At 45.4% G+C, this 23,039-nt stretch overlaps 1 protein-coding gene across 4 annotated transcripts in view; it reads left to right on the forward strand.

Annotated features, from left to right (window-relative positions):
* Nucleotides 1–2,543: 2,543 nt before the first annotated feature.
* Nucleotides 2,544–23,039, forward strand: part of LOC105471547 (E74 like ETS transcription factor 5) — a 47,399-nt gene continuing 26,903 nt past the window's right edge. For 2 of the 4 annotated variants that reach the window (XM_071074888.1, XM_071074889.1), the window contains exons 1-2: nt 2,544–2,721; nt 22,705–22,829. In XM_071074888.1, coding sequence (XP_070930989.1) covers nt 2,666–2,721; nt 22,705–22,829 — 181 coding nt within the window. In that variant the 5' untranslated portion in view covers nt 2,544–2,665. Of the gene's footprint in view, nt 2,722–14,597; nt 14,709–16,617; nt 16,879–22,704; nt 22,830–23,039 lie in introns of those variants that run through there. The other 2 variants (XM_011724062.2, XM_011724061.3) reach the window with 2 other exon arrangements.

A 23,039-nucleotide genomic window follows, 5' to 3' on the forward strand; every position in this document is an offset into this window, starting at 1 on the left:
TTTTTTTTTTTTTTTTTTTTTTAATATGTCAGTCTGGATTTAGTGCTTCCCTGATAACACTCTGGGAAAGAGAGTTGCAGAAAATGGGAAGTTTTAAAAATGCCGGAGTGGGAGGTTTATGCATACACAGTGATATGTTAGGATTAACCTGACAGTGTAGATTGGCAAAGGGGAGGGGCTTGAAACAGGGAGCTCAGTTTGGGGAATATAATGGGAGTCATTCCCTCAATTAGTAAGCTGCAAACATGATGTGCCAGGTACTGTTCTAGACAATGAGGATAGTGTAAAAACCAAAACAAAGTCCACTCCACCCGGACAGGGCAAAAACATGTTCTAGTTTGCCTAGGACAGTCCCAATTTCTGTTTGTTGGCCCTACATAACTATTAAATAGTGCCGTGTTTATTCTCAAAAGTGTTTTGGGGAAGTTAATAAACCGTCACCCAACTCGTAGAGCTTACCTTCTATAGAAGAGATCATGAAGCTAGCCCAGCTGGTGCCTCTGTGTAAATTAGACAGAGGGTCTTCCTCTGGGCAGACATAGCTCACAGCTGTGCAGTTGGACAAGTAGATATGCCCCTTGTGCAAAGTGAATCAAGCGAATTCCTTTTTATGGAATGCTCAGCCTGGAAGGCAGAGCTCAGTGTGCACTTCTGCCTCCGTTCCCTTATCAGGTGCATGGGATTTGCAATCCAGGTGTGGATTCAGGAATGAAACAGAAAGACACAAGGCAATAACTGACCTATCCCTATATGTAGTGAACAGCCTACATGGCAACTAGTTGATGTCCAGAAGACGATCAATAAGCAAATAAATATATAAGCAAATACAATGTCAAATAGTGGAATGTACCGTGAAGAAAACGAAAGTGAAATTGGGGCACTGAGAACGATGAAGGCAGTCATCCAATGTGCGCAATTCCAAAAAGCACCCATTGCATTGTGGTCTATGGAAATGGTACCCTTGGGGTTGAGCAACATGGCCACCCTGACAGGAGGTGCTATTTTAGAGAGGGTGGTGAGGAAAGGCCTCTCTGTGGAGGTGGTAGATAATTTGACACTGACTGTAAGAAAAGAGGGATAAATATGAAAGAAACATCACAGTCAATGTGACACGGTGGCTGGTTTCCTGCAAGGGCTTGGGGAATGAGTGTTCAAGAGGACCTCAAGCATCATGCCTGAGAAACTAGGGAAATGAAGGCGCTGCTCAGATCTGCCCAACATACCGAGCCTGCCACAAGTGGGTGGTGCAGGGAACACGCTGGCTGGTGAAACAGGCACAGTCCCTTCTCTTGGGGAGTGGACTATCTCAATGAGGATTTCCCAATGTGCGTCTGGTAGAACACTAGCTGGGTGGTATGCTAATGGGTGTTACAAGAAAGAGTTGCCTAAATAAGTTTGGAAAATGCTGGGCTAAGCAAAATTAAACAGGTTTCTTTACTGAAAGGCTTCTTAGAGCTTTTAATAAGCTGATACGCTTTGTGAACCCGAGGTTGAGAATATAGAGGTCAGCATCTCCTAACTTAGCTGTCCAAGGAAATTTTTCTTTTCAAGGCATTTCAGGATGCTCATGTTCCCAGGGAGGGATACTGGGCTCTAGACAAATGTCAGGTGGGCCAGAATAAAAAATAGAGTCAGGAGGCCAGGTGCAGTGGCTCACGCCTGTAATCCCAGCACTTTGGGAGGCTGAGGCGGGTGGATCACGAGGTCAGGAGATCAAGACCATCCTGGTTAACACGGTGAAACCCCATCTCTACTAAAAATACAAAAAATTAGCCAGGTATGGTGGTGGGCACCTGTAGTCCCAGCTGCTCGGGAGGCTGAGGCAGGAGAATGGCGTGAACCTGAGAGGCGGAGCTTGCAGTGAGTGGAGATCACACCACTGCACTCCAGCCTGGGTGACAGAGCGAGACTCTGTCTCAAAAAAATAAAAAATAAAATAGAGTCAGGGAAGGGATATGGGGGAGACGCAGCCAGCAGAGAGAAGGGAGCCACCTCAGTGCCTTCTGCACAGACCCAAGGAGGGCAGGGGTTGGATCCCACAGTTTCATGGGACAGAGGTGCCTGTGGCTGTCCCCGCAGGCCTGGCTTCACCCAAGCTCCAGTGGTAACTTCTGAGTCAGCCCCGCTCAGGGCCAAGTTTAGCCTCTGACTGACTGGCTAAAGTGGTTGTCTGACCTCCCTGGGCCTCCACTTGCCCTTCTATAAAATGGGGATACAAATATTGCCCTCCCTCTCCCGAGTGGCACGAGGCTCTGATAATTACTATTTGGCAGGGTGCTGAGGTGCTGACAAGCCCTGTCTGACACATTTCTTTCTGGCTCCTCCAGACGCTGCACACCTTCCCTGCGCTGGAGACCACGGACCCACCAGCGGCACGCGGAGACTTCAGCCACTCACCGCAGAGCAAGAGTCTCTTTCTGGCTGTCTCCCTCCGTGGTAGCTCATGACAAAACGAAGGACTTGCCTAATCTTCTGCTGACCCCTGGGCATTGTGGAGGTGGAAGAGCCACCTGTCAGCTGCCACTCCAGGACTCTGCTGCGCCTGGGAGGCTGCTCAGGGTCAGGACACTCAGGGGTGGCATCCCCTGCCTGGAGGCAGCCATGCGGTGTCCTTCTCACTGAGGAGGAGGGGCCGATCCAGCCGGGGCCCTCGCAGGGCTGGGTGATGACAACATTGGAGGACCCGAGTCCAGCCCAGCCTGGTGGGACGAATGAGCTGAGGTGGGTGCTGTGTGGATCTGAGTGTGCAGGGAGACGAAAGGGTACCTGGGGGGAGAGGAAATGCCGGGGTCCAGCGGGCAAAGCTGCCCTTGCCCCAGCCCATCTGCCAGGGAGGAAAAAGAGATGGCTGCCCTAGCAAATGCCAAGGAAACTAAGGCCCTTTTCCTTACACTTAGCCTGCAAGTCAGCCCCCAACGCCCTCCTAAGGGGTGAGACAACCCTCCCTAGGAAGCAGGACCATCCTTCATAGCTACTTTGTCCTATTTAGTCTGCCTGTGAGATGCATTTTTACTTTTACCCAATTTCATCCAGATAGAGAAAGTCGGGGCCGGGCGCGGTGGCTCAAGCCTGTAATCCCAGCACTTTGGGAGGCCGAGACGGGCGGATCAGGAGGTCAGGAGATCAAGACCATCCTGGATAACACGGTGAAACCCCGTCTCTACTAAAAAATACAAAAAACTAGCCGGGCGAGGTGGCGGGCGCCTGTAGTCCCAGCTACTCGGGAGGCTGAGGCAGGAGAATGGCGGGAACCCGGGAGGCGGAGCTTGCAGTGAGCTGAGATCCGGCCACTGCACTCCAGCCTGGGCGACAGAGCGAGACTCTGTCTCAAAAAAAAAAAAAAAAGAGAAAGTCGGGAGTCACAAAGCTGTGCACAGCACACTGGAGCTTGGGCTGGAGTCTCTTGGAGACAGCTCTGCATGTGGCTAACATACAACCTGGCCCCAGGTAGAAGAATGGAAACGGATGTCAGATCTCCTTGCATGATTTTGAGGTGCCAGTGTGCCCACCTGCAGAATGGGGACCAGAATGTGAGCTCTTCAGCTGGCTGGAATCAGAACTCATTCCTGTGTCTTGGGCATTTTACTGAGATCCAGTCATTCATATTGATGCATACCTTGCTTGTTTGTACAGACACGCCTTCTGCTCAGCCCAAAAACATCCCCTTAGATAGTGGGCTTTTGTTTGCATCCTTGGCTAAATTCAGCTGCTGTAAAAAGCGTAAGATAGAGCTGAGACCCACGAGGACGCCGATTCAAGTCTCCAGGCCCTTGGTATTGAATGCCAGTTTAAAACCAAGATTTCTTAATTCCCAAAAAATGGGAAGTAGGGTCGGGGCGGGGGACGGCAGATAGGGGAGGGGCTAGATTAGGGGCCTGTCTAGCTGAGTTTCCAGCCCCCCTGCCTTCTTTAAAAGCAGTCGCTGTCTTTAGCCCTAGCATGTTACCGAGTGACTTGTCAATGTCAGGGTAGCCATGCAAAGAATCTCCGGCATGTCATTAACCTCGTTCCAACATGTAATTAGCCTGAAAAGCCTCCTTGCTGCCTCCATTCAGCATTACATCATAAAGAATAAGATATTTTACTATTTGCAGCACACGGTGAAGACTTTAAAGAGTTAATTATGGCTCACTGGAGCTCGTCCCCAAGAGCCCAAGACCCAGAAATTAAACTGATTATTTTCAAGTGTCAATCTTCAAGACAGCATTCCGGGCAACCTCCTCTATGGAATCTGAGGTTGACACTGGTTTGCAAGGTGACCCACCAGGATACGCAAGGGTGGGTTGGAGGAGGTTATTTGATTTCAGCCTTCCTCCTGTATTTGGCCATGTATTTTCAGAGATCGCATCATCTGTACAGGCTTGGAGAGAAAACAAAAGCAAGGAGAGCTGGAATTCTACTTACCTTCTTGGTTCCGTGGGGTGAATCCACCTAAAGCCATTTGTAATCTCTGAGCTGGAGAGACCAGCAATGTGGCCAGAGTTCAAAGGGAGTTCAGCCGTAATCTGTATGTTACAATCTGAGCCGATCTAACCATGCAGGCTCTGAGGACATTATTATCAGTCAAGTGTAATTATAGATAAAATAGTTTTATTAATCAGCTTCCTAAGGGGACTGTGTTTATCTGATGGCTGTGTGTATAATGTTTGCATGGGAGAAGGGGGAGGGGTCTGTGCTGTGTGTGGTTGATCTGTACGATGGAGAGGACAAGTTGTCTGTGGGGAGAGTGTGGTGGACATAGGGGTATGTCTAGGTACTAGGTGAGCTCTATACATGAGGGATGGGAGTGTGTGTGGTAGCACTGACAGCATGCACACATGCATGTGTGTGTCTGTTTGCCCAGGTTTATTCAGCTGGACTTGAAATTGTGCCTGTTTTATCCACTATACCTCGGATTTGTCATCACCCTTTTCCCAAAAAAGAGGCTTTTCCATATCTGTACAATAATTAGCTAGAGTCTATAGAGTTCCTAGTTGCAAACTCCACCTGCAGGTGCCGTCCGTGGTGGCTGTCAGCCAGATTTTCAAATCTTATCTCCAGACCTATCGTGGTTTGTCTTAAACGTCCATCACCTTCAAAATGTGTGTCAGTTGCAAAGTATCTTGAACGGGTAGGGCTCCTCCTGAATATTGTTTTGTCTGGCCTGCAGTCAACTTCACTCAACACTGGGTAGGAGAAATGAACTTGCAAGGCCCAGAACTGCAGGTTTGATTTAAACTTGATCAGGCATCAGTGGGGACGTAGGTATCCAGTAACACTCCGAGGCTAGGTTCCCCCCCTACAGTGAAGCTGAAGGCCAAGAAACTGCCTAGAGACTGTAGAACAGGCACAGCCAGCCTGGTTGCCTCTGCCCTTCCTAGCAATCTACCTGAAGCATTAGTGCCTGGACCAGCCCTCTCCACATACAGCCTTTTTCTGCTGACTAACTATGCAACTTGCTGCTCACCCTGGCTGGAATACGTGACCCAGATTATTCCCCACTTCAAAGGGCCTTGTGCAAAATCTGCCCTCTGCCTTTAACTTGGCCCAAAATGACAGCTGAAGCCTGGAGTGGATACAGCCTGAAAACCAGAAACACCAAGTGTCTGCTTCCTTCCCGTAGAGGTAGATAGCATCCATTCTCCCTTGGGCACTGCAAAAAGGCCGACTCACCAAAGCCCCACTATTAGGACTTCTGATGTCACACCTGTTGGCCACTCTGCAGTGATTTGCTGGAATTCCTGGAGCTTCTTTGCTCCCAGAAGGGCACATTAGGGCCCAGGGGGGGAAAAACAGTTTAGGTAAGGAAATAAACATTTTATAAAACTACTGCTCCATTTAAGATAAAAGAGGACTGTTGGTCAAATATAGTGGCCTTCTCCTAACTCCCAGAGTTTGCAAACTTTTGATGGATTCCAGATAAACTGAAAATGAACAAATGGATGGATGAATATCTACCATGTGCCAGATACATATACCTTTATTATTTCAATTGATCTAGTGAGTAGTTAATATTATTTCCATTTTGCTAATTTAGAAATGGAGACATCACAGTAATAATCATTTATTGAGTATTTAATATATGCCAGACACTGGGCTAAGTGCTTCATATATTACGTATATTATGTTATCTCATTTAATTGTCACCAAAACTGTATGAAGTGACTATTTTCAGATGATGAAACCATGTCTCAAGGAGATAAGTAACTTGGCTACCACAGGATAGAAATGAGATTTGAACCCACATCAATTAGACTCAAATTCCAGTGTTCTTTCTGTTACTGGTTTTTCTTTAACTGCCTTCTTATATGGCTTATGTTCTTTGCAAAACCATGGATATCTTTTTAAATTATTGCATCACTCAAAAATATTCAGCCAAGTTCCACATCTCACTGGTTCTTTGGAACCAGAGAGCTATCACTGTTCACGCAACATGAAACAGAATCCTGCCCATCTCCCTTCACATGCTGAGAAAGAATTAAAACATAGTTTCATGAACAGGGATGTGGGTAAGAGTGATGTCCAGGACATTGAAGACACCTGTCTTCACTTTAATTCCAATTGCTTCACAATAATTTCCAAAATTTCCAATCCCAGACATTCACCTTAAGGATAGACAAGTTCTAAGGGGAGTCCACTTAGGCCTACAGGCTTGGGGTACAAGTGAGTCCACGTTGACAGGAACCTGTGGGTGAGTCTTGGCAGCTTCCCAATTTTGAGGCCTCTCCCTTCGGATTTGTCAGTACCAGAATCATTGGGTTTCTGTTGAGATATGATGTTAAACTCTGTAATAAAGTGACACATCAGAAAACTTCATAATAGTTTTGTAAAAGCATAATACCTAAATTCTTATACTGTTCTGTGTTTGCAACAGAGACTGTTTCTCTAAGCAAGTTCCCAAACAGAATCAAACTCGGGAAATTTCAGTGTGTAATTTGGACATGTAAAGTTTTTAATGGCAAATGAAACTGTGGAAGATGGCAAAAGATTGCAAAGACATGGTTAAAACAAAAAGCAAAACAACAACAACAACAAAAAAAAAAACAAGATTATTTCAGAGATGATGGAATTAAAAAATCAAGCAAATATCCATAAGACACAACAGTACTGGCCAGGCGCGGTGGCTCACACCTGTAATTCCAGCACTTTGGGAAGCTGAGAAGGGCAGACCACATGAGGCCAGGAATTAGAAGCCAGCCTGGGCAACATGGTGAAACCATGTCTCTACTAAAAATACAAAAATTAGCCAGGCGTGGTGGTGTGAGCCTATAATCCCAGCTATTCAGGAGGCTGAGGCATGATAATTGCTTGAACCCAGGAGGCAGAGGCTGCAGTGAGCCAAAATCACAACACTGTACTCCAGGCTGGGCGACTGAGTGAGACTCTGTCAAAAAGGCAAGGAAAGGCGAGGAAAGGCAAGGAAGGAAGGGAAGGGAAAGGAAGAGAAGGGAAGGGAAGGGAAGGGAAGGGAAGGGAAGGGGAAAGGAAGGAAAGTAAAGAAAAAGGAAAGAGAAAAAAAGAAAAGAGAGAGAGAAAGAAAGAAAGAAAGAAAGAAAGAAAGAAAGAAAGAAAGAAAGAAAGAAAGAAAGAAAGAAAGAAAGAAAGAAAGAAAGAGAGAAAGAAAGAAAAGAGAGAGGAAGGAAGGAATGAAGGAAGGAAGGAAAGAAGGATGGAAGGAAGGAAGGAAGGAAGGAAGGAAGGAAGGAAGGAAGGAAGGAAGGAAGGAAGGAAGGAAAGAAGGCAGGCAGGCAGGCAGGCAGGCAGACACAACAGTATGACTCCCAGAAAAATGGAGGAGTCATATTTCATTTTTATGGGCAAGAGTAAGAGCAGAATCAAAGCTGGTGACGAAGTCTCATTTTGCTGCCCCACACAAGTTTGTTCCCAAATAGCAGACAAAATCAGAGGCCTTTTCAATATTGGGGTCCCCATTAGCCATCAGAGGTCCCCTTGTTCATAGGTGCTGATATTCCAGACACATGATTCACAACTTACTCCGGACTGTCAATAGTGACACATGTAAGACTTCCTTCTCCCATGAGTAGGAATTAGCAGTCATGGGCTGTCCATGCCTATTTTCTCCTTCCATGCACGGCCAGGTTTCCTCTTGATTGAAAGAGCCCCCGAGACACTGCAGAACACAGTGGCCAATGGGCCTGAGCTTTGAGTTAGGTTATCCTAGGTTTGAATCCCAGCTCTGCTACTTAGGTGTGTGACCTTGGGCACATTACTAAAGCTCTTTGAGCCTGTTTTCTCTTCTGTAAAATGGGTATAATAACAGCTCCTATTCCTACAGCTATGGAGCTTGGCACATAATAAGCATCAATTTCTAGCAGGTCGTCCCAATCCTTCATCACCCAACTCAAATACCAAATCCTACAGAAAATTTTTTTCCGGCTGCTCCAGCACTATTAGCTCCTCTTCTCTGAAGTCCTACAGCCCCTAACTCAAAATTTAGCTTGAAGTTAATTAATGCTTCTAAATATTTCTTCTTGAATTCTCTGTTAGGTTATCTCTATTCCTTGAAGGCCACAGCTAGGTCTTACTCTTTTTCACATCCTTCTTATTGATATTAAATACTGCCCTATTGGGTTTTTTATTGTTATATTTATCAAATTCACATTTTAACATTTCTGAAATCAAGACAAGCTTGATTATCTATCTGCATATTTAACATAGCATTTCCTCTAAGACAATTGTTTAAATCAATGACGTATCTTATAACCAACAACATCTTAGCATTAAGACTTGGTTGACTGATGCGGCTGATCTGCCTGGATCCAGCATCCCTTCTCACCTCCAATGCTCCATCTTCACATCCTTCCACCCCCATCTTTTGGCCAAGGACATGCCTATGGGTGACAATCGGCAGGAGTGAGGTGTTTAGCCTAGAGCTATGGAAGCTAATGTGTGTGGTCACACACATTATCAAACTGCATGTGTGATCATTCACACTGGACAGGTGAGGAAACAGGTTCAGAAAGTTACGTTCTCTCAGCAAGTCCAGTGTTTGCTTGCCTGCAGAAAGAGTAAGTGTTTAATAATTGTATGATTGATAATCTATTGATAACCTTCATTAGCATGGTTCTCAGATTCATCAAGCTAATTAACCTGATGAGGAGGGACTGCCCCATTCACTACCCAAGATTCCAATGGCAGCACCATTAGCCCAGTCCACCCTCTAACAACAGTATAGGCTGGCCACAGGAGTCATCCATTCCTCAGACTACCATCCCAAACAACTCTCTCAGAGCTGCCACTTCCTATGTGTGGTAGGAAAACATCTAAAGAAAATCCTGTCTTCAGGAGTCCTTCCTATGAGAAGGATCCCCTTGGCTGTGCCTCTCAGATCTGTGCCTTTCTAGAGGCATTATGGCTTCAGATTCACTGGGCTCACCCAAAATATAGAAACCTCTAATAGGTTGACTTCCAGTGTCTTTACTGGAGGAAGAAAGACCAGCAATGCAGTCATGCAGTTGCATCAACTATTTCACAAACATATCATAATTAAACCTATAACTATAGAATCGTATTTTTATTACAGATTTTAATGAAATCAAATTCTGTCATTTTCTATTACAATATTCCCCATTGACTTTGCCATTGTTTAACCTCCAGGGTGCCTTCAGTACTGGAAATAACAGAGACTTTTACTGTCCTGAGGCTCATAGCCAAGGAAGGGTTATTGAGGGAGCCATCTAACTGTTGCTCTCAATTGAATCGTGGCTTCTGGTGAGGAGGATGGTAGCATGAACAGCTAAAGAGTGAGCTGGATGTAGGAGGATGAGGGGAAAACACCCAAAGAGGAAACAAAGCAAAGAAAGAAATCTGACCAATCAATCAACCAATTGACAATCAACCAATGAAAATTGCTTAAGCACCTACTTCTGCACGAGTCTATGCAAGGCATTTTGGGGGACAAATATTTACAACTCTTGTCCTTGCTTTCAAGGATCCGACCAGCAATTTGGGATGTCTAAGAAAATTGGTATCTCTTCAACCTAGATTGTGCCTCCTGGAGAGGTACCAAATGGTAGAGTAATGGTAAAGCTTGTGGAGTCTGGTGCATAGGTTCCATATATGGTGTATTGGTGTATCCTGCAGAGGCTCCAGTCCTGCTTTGTGTTCCACATGCTATGTGATATTGGGCAAGTTACTTCAACTCTCTATCCCTGTTTCCTCATCAGTAAATTTTAGGTGATAATAATGGTACCTACCTCCGAGGAATGATATAAAGATTAAATGACTTAATACCTGTAGCATGCCTAGACAGTTCTTGGCATCCAGTAAATGCTCAGCAAATGGTAGCTATTATGACTATTCATTGTGGAAGAGGAAGGGCAACATTATCCTACTTATTATGGTAATGCCCAAAGATTGGGACTCTCAACCAATATCTGTGTCTCTCTCTATAGCCCATTACAATAACTGCCGTTTATTGAAACTTACCATGCACCAAGAATCATAGTAGGTACTTCACTGGTGAGGAAATTGTGACCCTGAAAAGCTGATAGCTCATCTAATGTCTCCCAGATGGCAGGTGCTAGGAGTTTGTTGTCATATACACCCACTGACAGAAATCTTTTTGTTCTTAAATATTTGAGCCAATATAGCATAGAAAATTGCATTTTCTCCAACAGACTCTTTTCTAAAAATAGTAAGTGAGAATCATAGTGACAGGGGTCTAATCCAAAGCCAGTGCGTTTCACCATCACACTATAAATCTCTCCTTATAATGGCATTATCTATGAATTTACCTAAACTTGTTTTTCTAACTCATTTTTGTTTTCAGCCTGTGCTGCCTCTTGGGTCGGTAGTGAAGATGGCAGGTTGAGGGGAAAAATAAATGACAAAGAAATGTTGACCTTGATTAAAGAGCAGGTTCTAGGAAAAGCAGCTGAGATGTGAAGCCTGTTATATGTAGTGAAAAGAATAGGATGGGAGCCTCCAGCCTCTGTCAGATGGCATGCCCTTTAAGACACGTGATTTTACGATCCATGTAAGTATTGAGTGCATTCTTGATCCCAAGAACCATACTAGGCACCAGATTCAGTGAGGTACCAGAATTTCCACCGTATACTAACAGACAGATTGTGCCAGCAATAACCAGGAATCCTAGAAATCTTGAGCCAATAGAGAGGGATGGACCACCTTTTAGGCCGGTGTGAGTCCAGAGCTAAAGAAGAGAGGCCAACTTAAGCTGCTGTTTCCACAGCTTGCCTTTAACATTGGTCAGGCCTGAGTTCAACACAGATTTGGCCACTGACCAACTGGGTGAGCCCCAGCAATCATGGCACCTCTGTTTCTCTGTCTTAAAAAAGAAAGTAGTGATAGCTACCTTCCACGATAATTGTGAAAAATAACCAAGGAAATACAGGTGAGTCATCCTAGCACAATACTTGGTACATCATAGATGCTCTTTAGGTGTGATTCTCTCCTCCCTATTCCCAAAGAACTGCCCCAGGAGCACCCAGAAACTGGTTAGCACAGCAGTTAAGAGGATGGGCTCCAGAGGCAGGCAGCCTAGACTAAAATACTTGCTCTACCACTTAGCTGTGTAACCATGAACCTCTCTACTTAACCTCTCTGTGCCTCAGTTTCCTCATCTGTAAATTAGAGATGATCAGTAACTTCCTTGTCAAAAATGTATGAAAATTTAATGTAAAGAATGTAACAGGTTAAAATGTAGATAAGCCACACTTAGTTAGGGCTCCCTCTACTCCCCAAGTTTTCACTCATTTAATTCACACCCTAAAAGAAATGTAATCCTTTTTCCCCATTTTACAGATGAGGCAACTGGGATGCAGAGATGTTCAACAGGCTTCCCAGACCCACCCAGACAGCAAATGGCAGATCAGAGAGTCAAACTTAGGAAGTCTCCTTCCAGAATCTGTTTTCTTAGCCACTATGTTACAATTATAAGCCCAATTAGTGTTACTTAATATTGCTGTATGGCCAGGACACCAGAAGCAGGATAGGCTGGGAGTTCTAAAATGTCTCATTCCTTCTTCTGCCCCCCTCCCCACACCCTAGTCCTTTTTTACCTTCCTCTTCCATCCCCAATCCCCATTCTTGTTGTCATTCAACACTCATAATGCAGTTCTTAGATGCTTCGTGTTCAATATCATCCAAGATCTCCACTCCAATCAAATTTAAGTTTAAAGTGATAGTTAAACTTAATTAGAGTCAAATTCCTCTTTTATTTTGGGTTTATCTTAATCATCCCTTTTATCCACTGGTCCAGAAGCCTGTAATTTCACACACAGGCACCCAGAAATGCTATATTATACATTTGGGACCATGAGACAGAGTTCATGGTCTTATACATCCATTGTCAGAAGACTTTTACACTCAAATAATTGAGTCAGTTGGGCAGCCACAGCCCCTGGGGAAAAAAAATTGAGCCAAGAGAGTACAGAAAAAAAATACATAATTTCTCCAAAAGACTCTTTACTTTTTTTATTTTTATTTTTTTATTTTTTATTTTTTTGAGATGGAGTCTCATTCTGTTGCCCGGGTTGGAGTGCAATGGCACGATCTTGGCTCACTGCAACCTCCGCCTCCCGGGTTCAAGCGATTCTGCTGCCTCAGCCTCCTGAGTAGCTGGGATTACAGGCATGCACCACCACACCTGGCTAATTGTTGCATTTTTAGTAGAGATGGGGTTTCACCATGTTGGCCAGGCTGGTCTCAAACTCCTGACCTCATGATCTGCCCACCTTGGCCTCCCAAAGTGCTAGGATTACATGCATAAACCACTGCACCCAGCCCAAAAGACTCTTTTCTAAAAAAAGTATCAGAATAACATATTTTCCCTAAAAACCTCTCCACTGAGAAGAATGTATATGTTCAGAAAGAAACATTGGTAACATTTCAGAAACCAGTGACAAGATAGGCCAGTGCCCAACCATGGAAAACATAGTGTGTAGGACTATCACAGTCCACTGTCCCCTGGGAACCAAAGAGGAAGAGAAGTACAGAATTTTAAAGCGTAAAAGAAGCCCAAAGACCATGTAATCCAGTTACTTGCAAATCCTTTCTAAGGGCAGATTCTTTTGTTCAAATGAAATCTTACCCAGAAGATTTATATAAAAGCTGAGATGCTCGTATTGAGTCAGGAAGGAACAGGGTGGTCTACAGCCTAACCCACTCTACTCCACTCCCATCCTCTCACCCACAAAAGTCATTGTAAGGGCTCCGGGGAACCCCCAGGGTTCCTCAAGTCGCAGTTTGAAAAAATCACTATTTTAATCCCACTTCCTCCTTTTGCCACTGGGGGAAAATGAAGACCAGAGAAGTTCAGGTTATCCAGCCAAGATAGGGGCCTAGGCAGTCACCTATCTTTCTTCAACAATTTTTCCATGATGACACCCCGTAGCCTCTCATGAACTGCCTTTTGTTTCTGCAGACTCTATGTGTATTTGTATTTGTGTGTCTGTACCCATGCCCGGTGATCCCAGGAAAACCTAACAAACCAGTCCCTGCTTTCGCCTTAAAACTTGGAGTCTGCCATTTGAATACAACATCGCAGCTGCCCAAGATGGCTAGAAGCAGAATGCAAAAAGGCACAGCATTATAAATACCTGTCTCATAGATGACCTGGGACACTGCCTCACAGCCTAAATTAGGCAGTTTCTGTTGTCACCGAGAAGTACTAAAAAGCAGTCAGTTCTCAGCGAGACACCTGAGAGCTGGCATCCTCAACAGGCCCCCTGGCCTATTAGCTTTGGACACCTGACTGGGCCACTAAGCCTCTTCATTTCTCTGTCTGTGAAACAGAGGAGGGGAAAGGGAGGAAGCCGCTGCACGGCTCATTACATCCAAGTGTTAGAAGTTTAATAAGTTAATGTGTCTGATGCCCTGATGGGGCTTAGGGAGAAAAAGTAGAAGAAAAGGCCCTAAAGTAGTTCTCCAAGCTGCCTATTCCCTTCACCTGGTTGGAAGGTGTAGGTTGGAAGAAATAGCAAGGGGGAGTCCTGGTGAACGTGCCCTATCAAGGAAAATGCTGCAGTCATCATAGCTAACGGAGGGCTTGCCTGGCCTCCTCTGAATCTCATAGTAGCCATGAGGAGAGGCCCCATCACTTACATTAGACTCATGAAGCCCAGGGATGTTAGCTACATTTTTCTAGGTAGCACAGCTAGGAAATGATGGACACAGAATTTGAATCCAAAGGCAACTAGCTACAAAACCTAAGGTCTTAACACCGGCCCTATAATGCTCTTCCTTCTCACCACATGGGAAAAACGGAGAAAGACATGATCTTACAAAAGCACTGCGCTCAGGCAGCCTGGGAGAGAGGCAGTGTAGACCGGCACCAGGGTGGAAACTGCGTTTCCCCTCCAGCTTGCACAGAGGAAAATTCCTCAGCAAACGCACGATCCCGCACAGCTCCCAGGGACAAGAATTTTCTGCTTGTTTACTGAGTCCCCTAGGCTGGGAGTGGGGGGTTGCAGGGCAGGGGTGAGTTGGCACAAAAGCAGGATAAAGGTAAACTTTCTGCATATGAGAACCATTTCCCCCCCTTCCAAGGAGCCGTGTCACACTGTATGTCACCGTCATCAAAGGGGCTGTGCATAAACCTGAAAAACCAAACGGACCTGTCTGTAGGTGTCACTTATATCACAAGGCTACAGGTGCTTTATTTCCACTGTACGCTGGTGCTGGGAGCGCCTGCCTTCTCTTGCCTTGAAAACCTCTTCTTTGGACCTAGCCACCGCTGCCCTCACGTAAGCGCCTTTTCTTTGCTTTTTTGGATGAATCGTAAGGGGTGTCAGGTCTCAGAGGCTCGGCCTGGGGCCTGGGTCTGCTCGTCCATCTGCAGCTCCAGGGCCGGCACCTGCGCTGGGTGCAGTCCCAGGGCCTCCCGGGAGCTGTTTGACACAGATGTGATGGCTTGCCTGAGAGAGACCTGTTTGCCTCCGCAGGCCGTGCGGCCACCCACCCTCCTCACAGCCCCCACTCCCTCAGGATCTCTTAGCTGAACCAAGGGGAATTAAGAGAACGTGCCCAGGCACTCAGTTCTGTATCCACCCTAAAGCTTCTTTAGGAAGGGAAGCTGGATTTTACACAGAAAAATATTCAGCTTCAAGGAAAGCCCCCACCTACCCTTCTCCCCTGACTGAATTCCTTTCCCCACCGGCCTGCCCACGGTCCCCCACCCCTCGATACAGGGAACTGCCTTATTATAGTATGGGGCATTTTCAGGAATTTGTACAAAATAGTTTTAAAAGAAACCCATTTGCCCTCTGACATCTCCCCAGAAGAGAATGCTTCCAGAAAAGCAATGGTTAGGGTTTTTCCACTGTGTTCTCAGGCCTTGTCAGACTCTGCAGTGTGTGGGATTTCTGTGGGGGTGCCCCCTGCTGACAGCCGCAGGTAGCACAAGCTCTCGCCTCAGGCTGAAGCCGGGCCCGCGTGTGGATGGATGAGTCTTTTGTACGCCCGAAAGTGTGTCAGACATCATTAGGTGCAATCGCTTCATGTTACAGATGAGGAAACTGAGGCCAGAAAGGCTAGATGACTTAGGGAGGCAGCTCTGTGTTTCAGTCTAGTTCAGAGACCCAGGGAAAGGGGTGGTTTGCCCGTCCAAGTGAACGCTTGATTCTTTTGTCTTCGTGTTCTCTGTGACACTGTTTTTGATCATCTAAGGTATTCTCGGGCCAGAGTTTTCAGTTTGGTCGTTCTCCTTTTTCAGAAGTCACCAGAGTGGCAAATTTTTACATACATTGTTGATGGCTGATTTTTCCCTCTAAAACAGGATTGAATATATGTGTTATGCCCCCATCCTTTGCATATATTGGATTGCATGATTTAAAAAAAAAAAAAAAAAAAATCCCTATTTTAAAGATGAAGAAACCGGAGGTCAAAGAGGGGCATGAATATTTATATACTACATCTATATGAAAAAAAAAAAAAGCTTAAGAATTTCAGCAGGCTGGGTAGTAAATGTGCCCCACGTTCGCGGCAGCAGAGGTAGGATTTAACCCCTGATGTATTTAATCCAAAACTGATAAGCTTTGCATCGAAGCCCACAGCAAACTACATGGCATACCTTTTTGGATCTTCACTGCACCTTCAGAAAAACAGCTATAAACAGAAAAACAACTATAAACAAACAAACATGCAAACTCCCTATGCAAGCTAAAGAAAGATGAGAAATCACTTAACAACAAGAGGTCAGCAAATTGGTTCTCATAGCTGCTGGGGTTCCTCCCAGAAGAACAAACACTCAAGCACCCAACCCTCAAGCTTTCTTTAGCAGTAAGTGTTGAAATACTCCACTGGGTTCTCCTCAATGGGCCCCTTCTTAGGGAGGTCCAAGGGCTGGGAAATCGACCCTCTCTTGCTCACAAGGCTTAGGACAGAGTGGATATTTGGGTGTCACTGAGGCTTTGGGGAAGGAAAACCAATTTTCTTCCCGATGAGACCACTCAGAGGGTGGGATTGAGGAAGCCCTTTCTTGGCCTCTTTTTTTCTATATTTTGCACCCTATGGCCTTTTTCTGCCCAGTGACGATTTGGCCCGTAAACTGCCAATGTGTAGACGCTTAATTGGGTCAATTTTTCGTCACATGCCCAGAGTGAAGTTGATGATCACCACCAGAGTCAGGAAGGAATTTTCCTCCTCTGGCAAACTGGCCAAGGCTGAGTGGTTTGCTCCTTCCCCTCTCTCTGGGAGGCTGAGCAGGGGTGCCAGGTTGTTCAGGCCATGGCGCCACACCTGTTATTGCTGCCTCTGATTTGTGTAACACTGAGAAGCCCACAGGCCTGTGCCTCCGACTGGGTGGACGCTCTCTGTGTGCATTTGGTGTGTGAGCCGGCTCTGAGAAGGGTTCAGAAGCCACTGGAGGCATCCGGGGACCTCAGCTTCCATGCCATCGCTGCCTCACTCCCACAGGTACCTGCAGCCCACTTTCTCACGTGTGAAGTGAGCCCACCTGATTCCTCCACCTTGTGTTAATCATTCCTGAGCCTTTCCTACTTACTAGGCAGCTAGCACGATGACTACATTTGGGGAAAACTGATTCCAACTTCCAATGATCTATTGGTGGGCAGTGAGTGAGGATCCAGAGTGTGTAGGGTACCCAGCTAGCCTGGGCAAAGAATGTCCAGCTGTCCTGAGGTATCTACATCCTACTGGGGTAGAAGGCAGTGGGCACAGGAGAAAAGGGAGAAGAGGAAATCAGGGGGTTTTTTCAGCACTAAAAGTTCAGTCTGTGTGTGTAGCGGTTGGATTTTCCTCCAATTTGGTGGACTTGCTCGACCAAAAAAATCCCAATATAATCAATGTGTATGCATTTGTGTGTGCATGCCCAGGTTTGGATGTGTTGGCTCAATCAGATGGATGTCTGCAGAAAGTCACAGAGTTAGGGCAGACCTTGGGGGCCGTCTTATCTGTGTTCTTATTTAGTAGTTGAAGAACTGAGATTTGGAGAGGGGCAAGAGGCAAAATCATAACTCCAGGCCCAGGGCTTCTTCCATGAGGAGCCAGCTAGTCCCTCACAAAATGAAAAGTGTGTCCAGAACAGCAGGCCCAGAGACCTCCCAGGAGATCGCTGTCCGTCCTGACGCTGACACTAGGTTGATCTATCACAGCGCTTCTCCACCTTTTTTCTTTATCACTTCTCCTAAGGACCCTTTTTAGGTCATTTTTTTCTTAATCATCTCCCCACCAGAAATGTGAATATCAGAGATACACTATACATCTACTGTAGACCTTTGGAGTGTGAAAAAACACTGTAATTAATATCTCAGTTTTTTGACCCCCAAGAACCCATTTTTGTCCCCTAAAGAGAGGGCCAATATCACCCCCCTTGAGCAGGCCTGGCCTAACCTCAGACCTGTGTTCGCATATCCCTGGGCCTCAGTGTTACTGCTAAGAGGCTCCGACCACCTGCCTTTTCCCACCCATCCTGCTCTACCTCCATTAAGAGCTAAAATGTTCAATGATTGCAAAGACCTTAGAGGGCCTAGAGAAGAGAGGCTGCTGAATACAAAGCAGCCATTATTCCTGAACTCTCACACCTACTGCATGCTGGCTAAGTAACCAAGGTCTTTTGTGGAGAGCCCAGAGTTAATAACACCTGCTCCTACTGTAATAGGAAAAAAAACAAACAAACAAACAAAAAGACACCTTTTTCTACTTTTATGAGAGATATTTTTCCAAAAGCAAGAAATAATTACAGAAGAAAAATAGCATGTTTTACATCTGAGAAGGCCCTTAACAAAAACTTAATGGATATAATTTGCCTTAGAAGGAATTACCAAAGGGAATCAGATACAGCATTGTGTAACACAGAGCACTAGACAGATTACAGATCAAGTGAGTGGGCCGGTGTAAAGAGGAGAAAGAATAACAATATTAAAGGAGGTAAAAATCCTATTGATCAAAGAATATTTCTAGTTTTTATATAATTCCATTCAATTTACCAAATGACCTTTTTTTTTTTTTTAACACCAAATGACTTTTGAGAGCAATTAGTCAGGCATAGATGAGGAAGACCGCATTTCCATTGTCACATTTTGTATTTGGTGGATTCTTTATTCGACATTGAAGACCTAGGGACTATTTTCTATTTTCTTCCATACGGAATTCAGCTCTCCTTTCTCCCAGCCCAGTGAAGGTCATATCACAGGCCTGCCATCCTCTTCTTTAGTTTTCTGAGCCTTCTGGCCCAGAAGAAAAGGGATATATTTGTCTTCAGCCCCTCACTTAAAGGAAATTTTCTGAAGTCCAGTCCAGAAAGCAGAAGTGGCTTTCAGCTCCTGGGGCCCTTCCCTTCCTCATAACCTCTCACCCCATCCTTCAGCATCCTACCCCCTCCCTGCCCCCCACATTCAGCATATAAAACCAGCCAATCCGTGGGAAAATCACAGCCCAAACCCATGCAGGCTTGACATCTGTTTGATTGGGCTCCCAGGAGGAGATCCATGCCCACGATAATCTGCAGAGCACATTAACCCTCTCCAGGCATCAGAGAAGAGACTTCCCAGCAGGGTCTGGAAACTCCCAGGTGATGGCCCAGAAAAGGTGCCTAACTGTCAGAATTCAAACTCGGTTATATATTTACATCTGGAGAGGAGTTCTCATGCACATGTTGTTGTTGTTGTTGTTGTTGTTGTTGTTGTTATTTTGAGACAGAGTCTTGCTCTGTCACCCAGGCTGGAGTGCAGTGGCACGATCTCAGCTCACTGCAACCTCTGCCTCCCAGGTGCGAGTAATTCACATGCCTCAGCCTCCTGAGAAACTGGGATTACAGGTGTGCACCACCATGCCCAGCTAATTGTTGTATTTTTAGTGGAGATAGGGTTTCGCCATGTTGGCCAGGCTGGTCTCGAACCCCTGACCTCAAGTGAACCACCCACCTTGGCCTTCCAAAGTGCTGGGATTACAGGCATGAACCATTGCACCTGGCCTCTCATGCACATTTGATGATGATGATGATGATGATGATGATGTTGATTGGAGATTTTCAAGCATCTGTAAAGAATTGACGTTTGGTTTCAGAATCACACAGTCCTGCCCCTCTTAGTATTGAGGTTTGATTTGCTATATAAGTGTGCCTTGGGCTCAACTGTGTTTTCAGAAAGAGAAGCAGATGGGCTGAGAGTCAGAAAACTAAGGACCTCCCTGCCACTTAACTCTGGCATCCATTAGCTATGTGACCTTGAGCTAGTTACACAAATTCCCTGAGTCTCAGCTTCCTCAACTGTAAAATGGTGGAGGTGAGGAGGGAAATTGGACTCAGTATTTTCCAACATGTGGTACTCGTGGTACTCGCATAAACTGGCAATATGCCAGATGAATCTGGTTAGGGGTTGCAAACTTTTTCTTGAAGGGCCAGGTATTTTAGGATTAGCAAGCCAAAAGGCAAAATAAAGGATATGATGTAAATATTTATATAACCACTTAAAATGTAACCACTTAAAAATGTGAATTTTTTTTATTTTTTATTTTTTTTGTGAGACGTAGTCTTGCTCTGTCGCTCAGGCTGGAGTGTAGTGGCACAATCTCAGCTCACTACAACCTCTGCCTCCTGGGTTCAAGCGATTCTCCTGTCTCACTCTCCTGAGTAGCTGGGATTGCAGGCATGTGCCACCACGCCCAGCTAATGTTTGTATTTTTAGTAGAGACGGGGTTTCACCATGTTGGCAAGACTGGTCTTGAACTCCTGACCTCAGGTGATCCACCCGCCTCAGCCTCCCAAAGTGCCAGGATTACAGTCGTAAACCACTGTGCCCAGCAGTAAAATTATTTTTAACTGCAGACTTTACAAAAATAGGTGAGGGACTGCATTTTGCCTGTAGGATGTAGTTTGCTAACCCCTGATTTAGGTGGCGCATGCACCATTTTTATTCAAATGCTTAAATATTTATTTTTATGTATGTTTTAAAAATCCGGACTTCCAATTTATAGTGCTGATATAAAGTTTTCTTTTTAATTACCATATTTATGTTAAAACAAAAAGGGAGTTGATGATTTTTTTAAGTATTTTAAGTAAATAATAGTGCTTATAGTATATGGATTGAGTGAAATTTATGACAGTCGTAGGCAAATGACTGAAGTTTAGGAAACACTGGACTAGATAAAGAATTCGTTCCTGCCAATCTTAAAATTCCATGTGTTTAATATCGCAAGACACTTACCAGTGGTGTGATTTTGAGCTGCTATGTTCCCTTCGCGAAATGAGGAAAGAACTACTCTATCTCAACATTATTTCGAGAATCAGAAAAAAGAATTCGGGTGAGCAGATTCTTTTCATCTGTCAAACACAGATTATTATATTTTCGGAATTGTGGGGAGATGGGATTCAGCAGAGAGTGGCATGTGGGAATATGGGAAGCAGTGAAGTTGAGACTGGCACAGGCAAGAATGTGTTAAAGCGGGGGCCCCAGGCCTGTTCTTTTCTGCCTTCCTTCCAGCCTCAACCACACACCCTTCCCCAGAGCTCCCTGCCGCGGCCAATGTGGGTGGGGACTGGAGCACGGCAATTAGAATCATGGGCTTTTTAAACAGACACACCTGAGCCGCCACCCAGTCTCGCTGGCTTTGTATGTGTTATCCGGAATCGCAGAGCCTCCATCCCTCTTCTATGAAATGGAACTGCTTGCCAGTACCTATCTCAGAGTGGTTGTTCTGAGCAGACCAGGAATAATGAAGTTAAAGTGCTAAAGTACTTAGTATGAAGCCCAAAGTGCTTGTTGCAGTGAGCGCAGGTCCACACTCGTCTCCAAAACCTTGGGCCACACACGCTACAGAATTCTGAATTCTTCACAGATTAGGAAGGCGAGATAGTATATATATATAGTGGAGTACAGATTACCCCTCAGGTTTAGGGTTGCTCAAAACATTAATATTTCCGCACTGCATCATAAGAATATTCACTCAGTGCAATAAATAAAACTGATACCATAGTTATAAAACTGTATAACATATATATGTTGTATGTATGAGTATGTATATATAAAACAGTATATAAAACTATATAACATCAATTCAGGACTATTTTGTGCTGGAAAATAAGATTGCAGCAAACACACACACACACACACACACACACACACACTTCCTTTCAGTTTTCAGAGCTTTCAGATTTCAGAATTATGGATTAATCATACACAGTAATTCTTACCTTGTTTTTATTATTTTTTTTTTGGGGGGGGGCCAGTTTCTGTGGCTCACACCTGTAATCCCAGCACTTTGGGAGGCCAAGAAGGGGAGATCACTTGAGGTCAGGAGTTCGAGACCAGCCTGGCCAACATGGTGAAACTCCATCTCTACTAAAAATACAAAAATTAGCTGGGCGTGGTGGCAGGCACCTGTGATCCCAGCTACTTGGGAGGCTGAGGTGGGAGGATCGCTTGAACCTGGGAGGCAGAGGTTGCAGTGAGCTGAGATCACACCACTGCACTCAGCCTGGGCGACAGAGTGGGGTTCCATCCTAAAAAAAAAGTCAATTTTATTTTATTTTTATCATTTCAACTTTTAGTTTAGATTCAGGGGGTATGTGTGCAGGTTTGTTACCTATGCGTATTGCATAATGCTGAGGTTTCAGGCGCTATTGATCTCATCACCCAGGTACCAAGGGTAGTAGCCAGTAGTTAATTTTTCAGCCTTGGCCCCCTTCCCTGCCTCCTCCCTCTGGTAGTCCCCAGTGTCTGTTGTTCCCATCTTTATGTCCAGGACTACTCAACATTTAGTGCCCCCTTCTAAGTGAGAATATGAGGTATACGGTTTTCTGTTCCTGACTTAATTTGCTTAGGATAATGGCCTCCAGCTGCATCCGTATTGCTGCACAGGGCATGATCTTGTTCTTTTTTATGGCTGCATCTTACCCTGTTTCTAGAAGCATATTATTGAACATCATAAGTCAGAGTTCAGGGGTCAGATGTGAGCAAACAGGAAACATAAATAAAGAGGCAGTATTGCATATTCAGAGCCTCCATGCTCAAGTCCCCTCTTTGCCACTTCCCAGTTATATCACTTGGGCAATTGTCTCAACCCTTTTGCCTCAGTTTTCTCATCTAAAATGGGAATAGACAGGATGTGGCAAGGATGGAACAATGTCACTTGTAGGTGACATTAGGGGGTGCCTGCTCCTAGTGAGTGACATGTTTGTTATCATTTTTAAAAACCAAGTATCGCCCTGCTAGGGGCTCCTGCACAGTGTAGCTTTAGGAGTCCCTCACCCCAGCCTCCTCACGACCTCTCCCGCTGTTGCAGGGTGATGTTGGACTCGGTGACACACAGCACCTTCCTGCCGAATGCATCCTTCTGCGATCCCTTGATGTCGTGGACTGATCTGTTCAGCAATGAAGAGTACTACCCTGCCTTTGAGCATCAGACAGGTACGTACGTTTGAAGGAGCCCATCTGAGCGCAGCCAGGATGGGCTAGGGCAGGAGGTGGTGCTGGCCTCAGGTGGAAGACAAGGCTGTGCTGGGGCCTAGGAACACCAGAGTTCAGGGCAGAGGGCTGGAGGGCTCCTGGATGGAAGGAAGGGCAACCTCTTGCAGATAAAAGGTGCTGGAACCCTCACCCCCAAACTCCCTAGTCCTG

The sequence above is a fragment of the Macaca nemestrina genome, chromosome 12, assembly GCF_043159975.1.
Source record: "Macaca nemestrina isolate mMacNem1 chromosome 12, mMacNem.hap1, whole genome shotgun sequence".
Taxonomy (NCBI): Eukaryota; Metazoa; Chordata; class Mammalia; order Primates; family Cercopithecidae; genus Macaca; species Macaca nemestrina.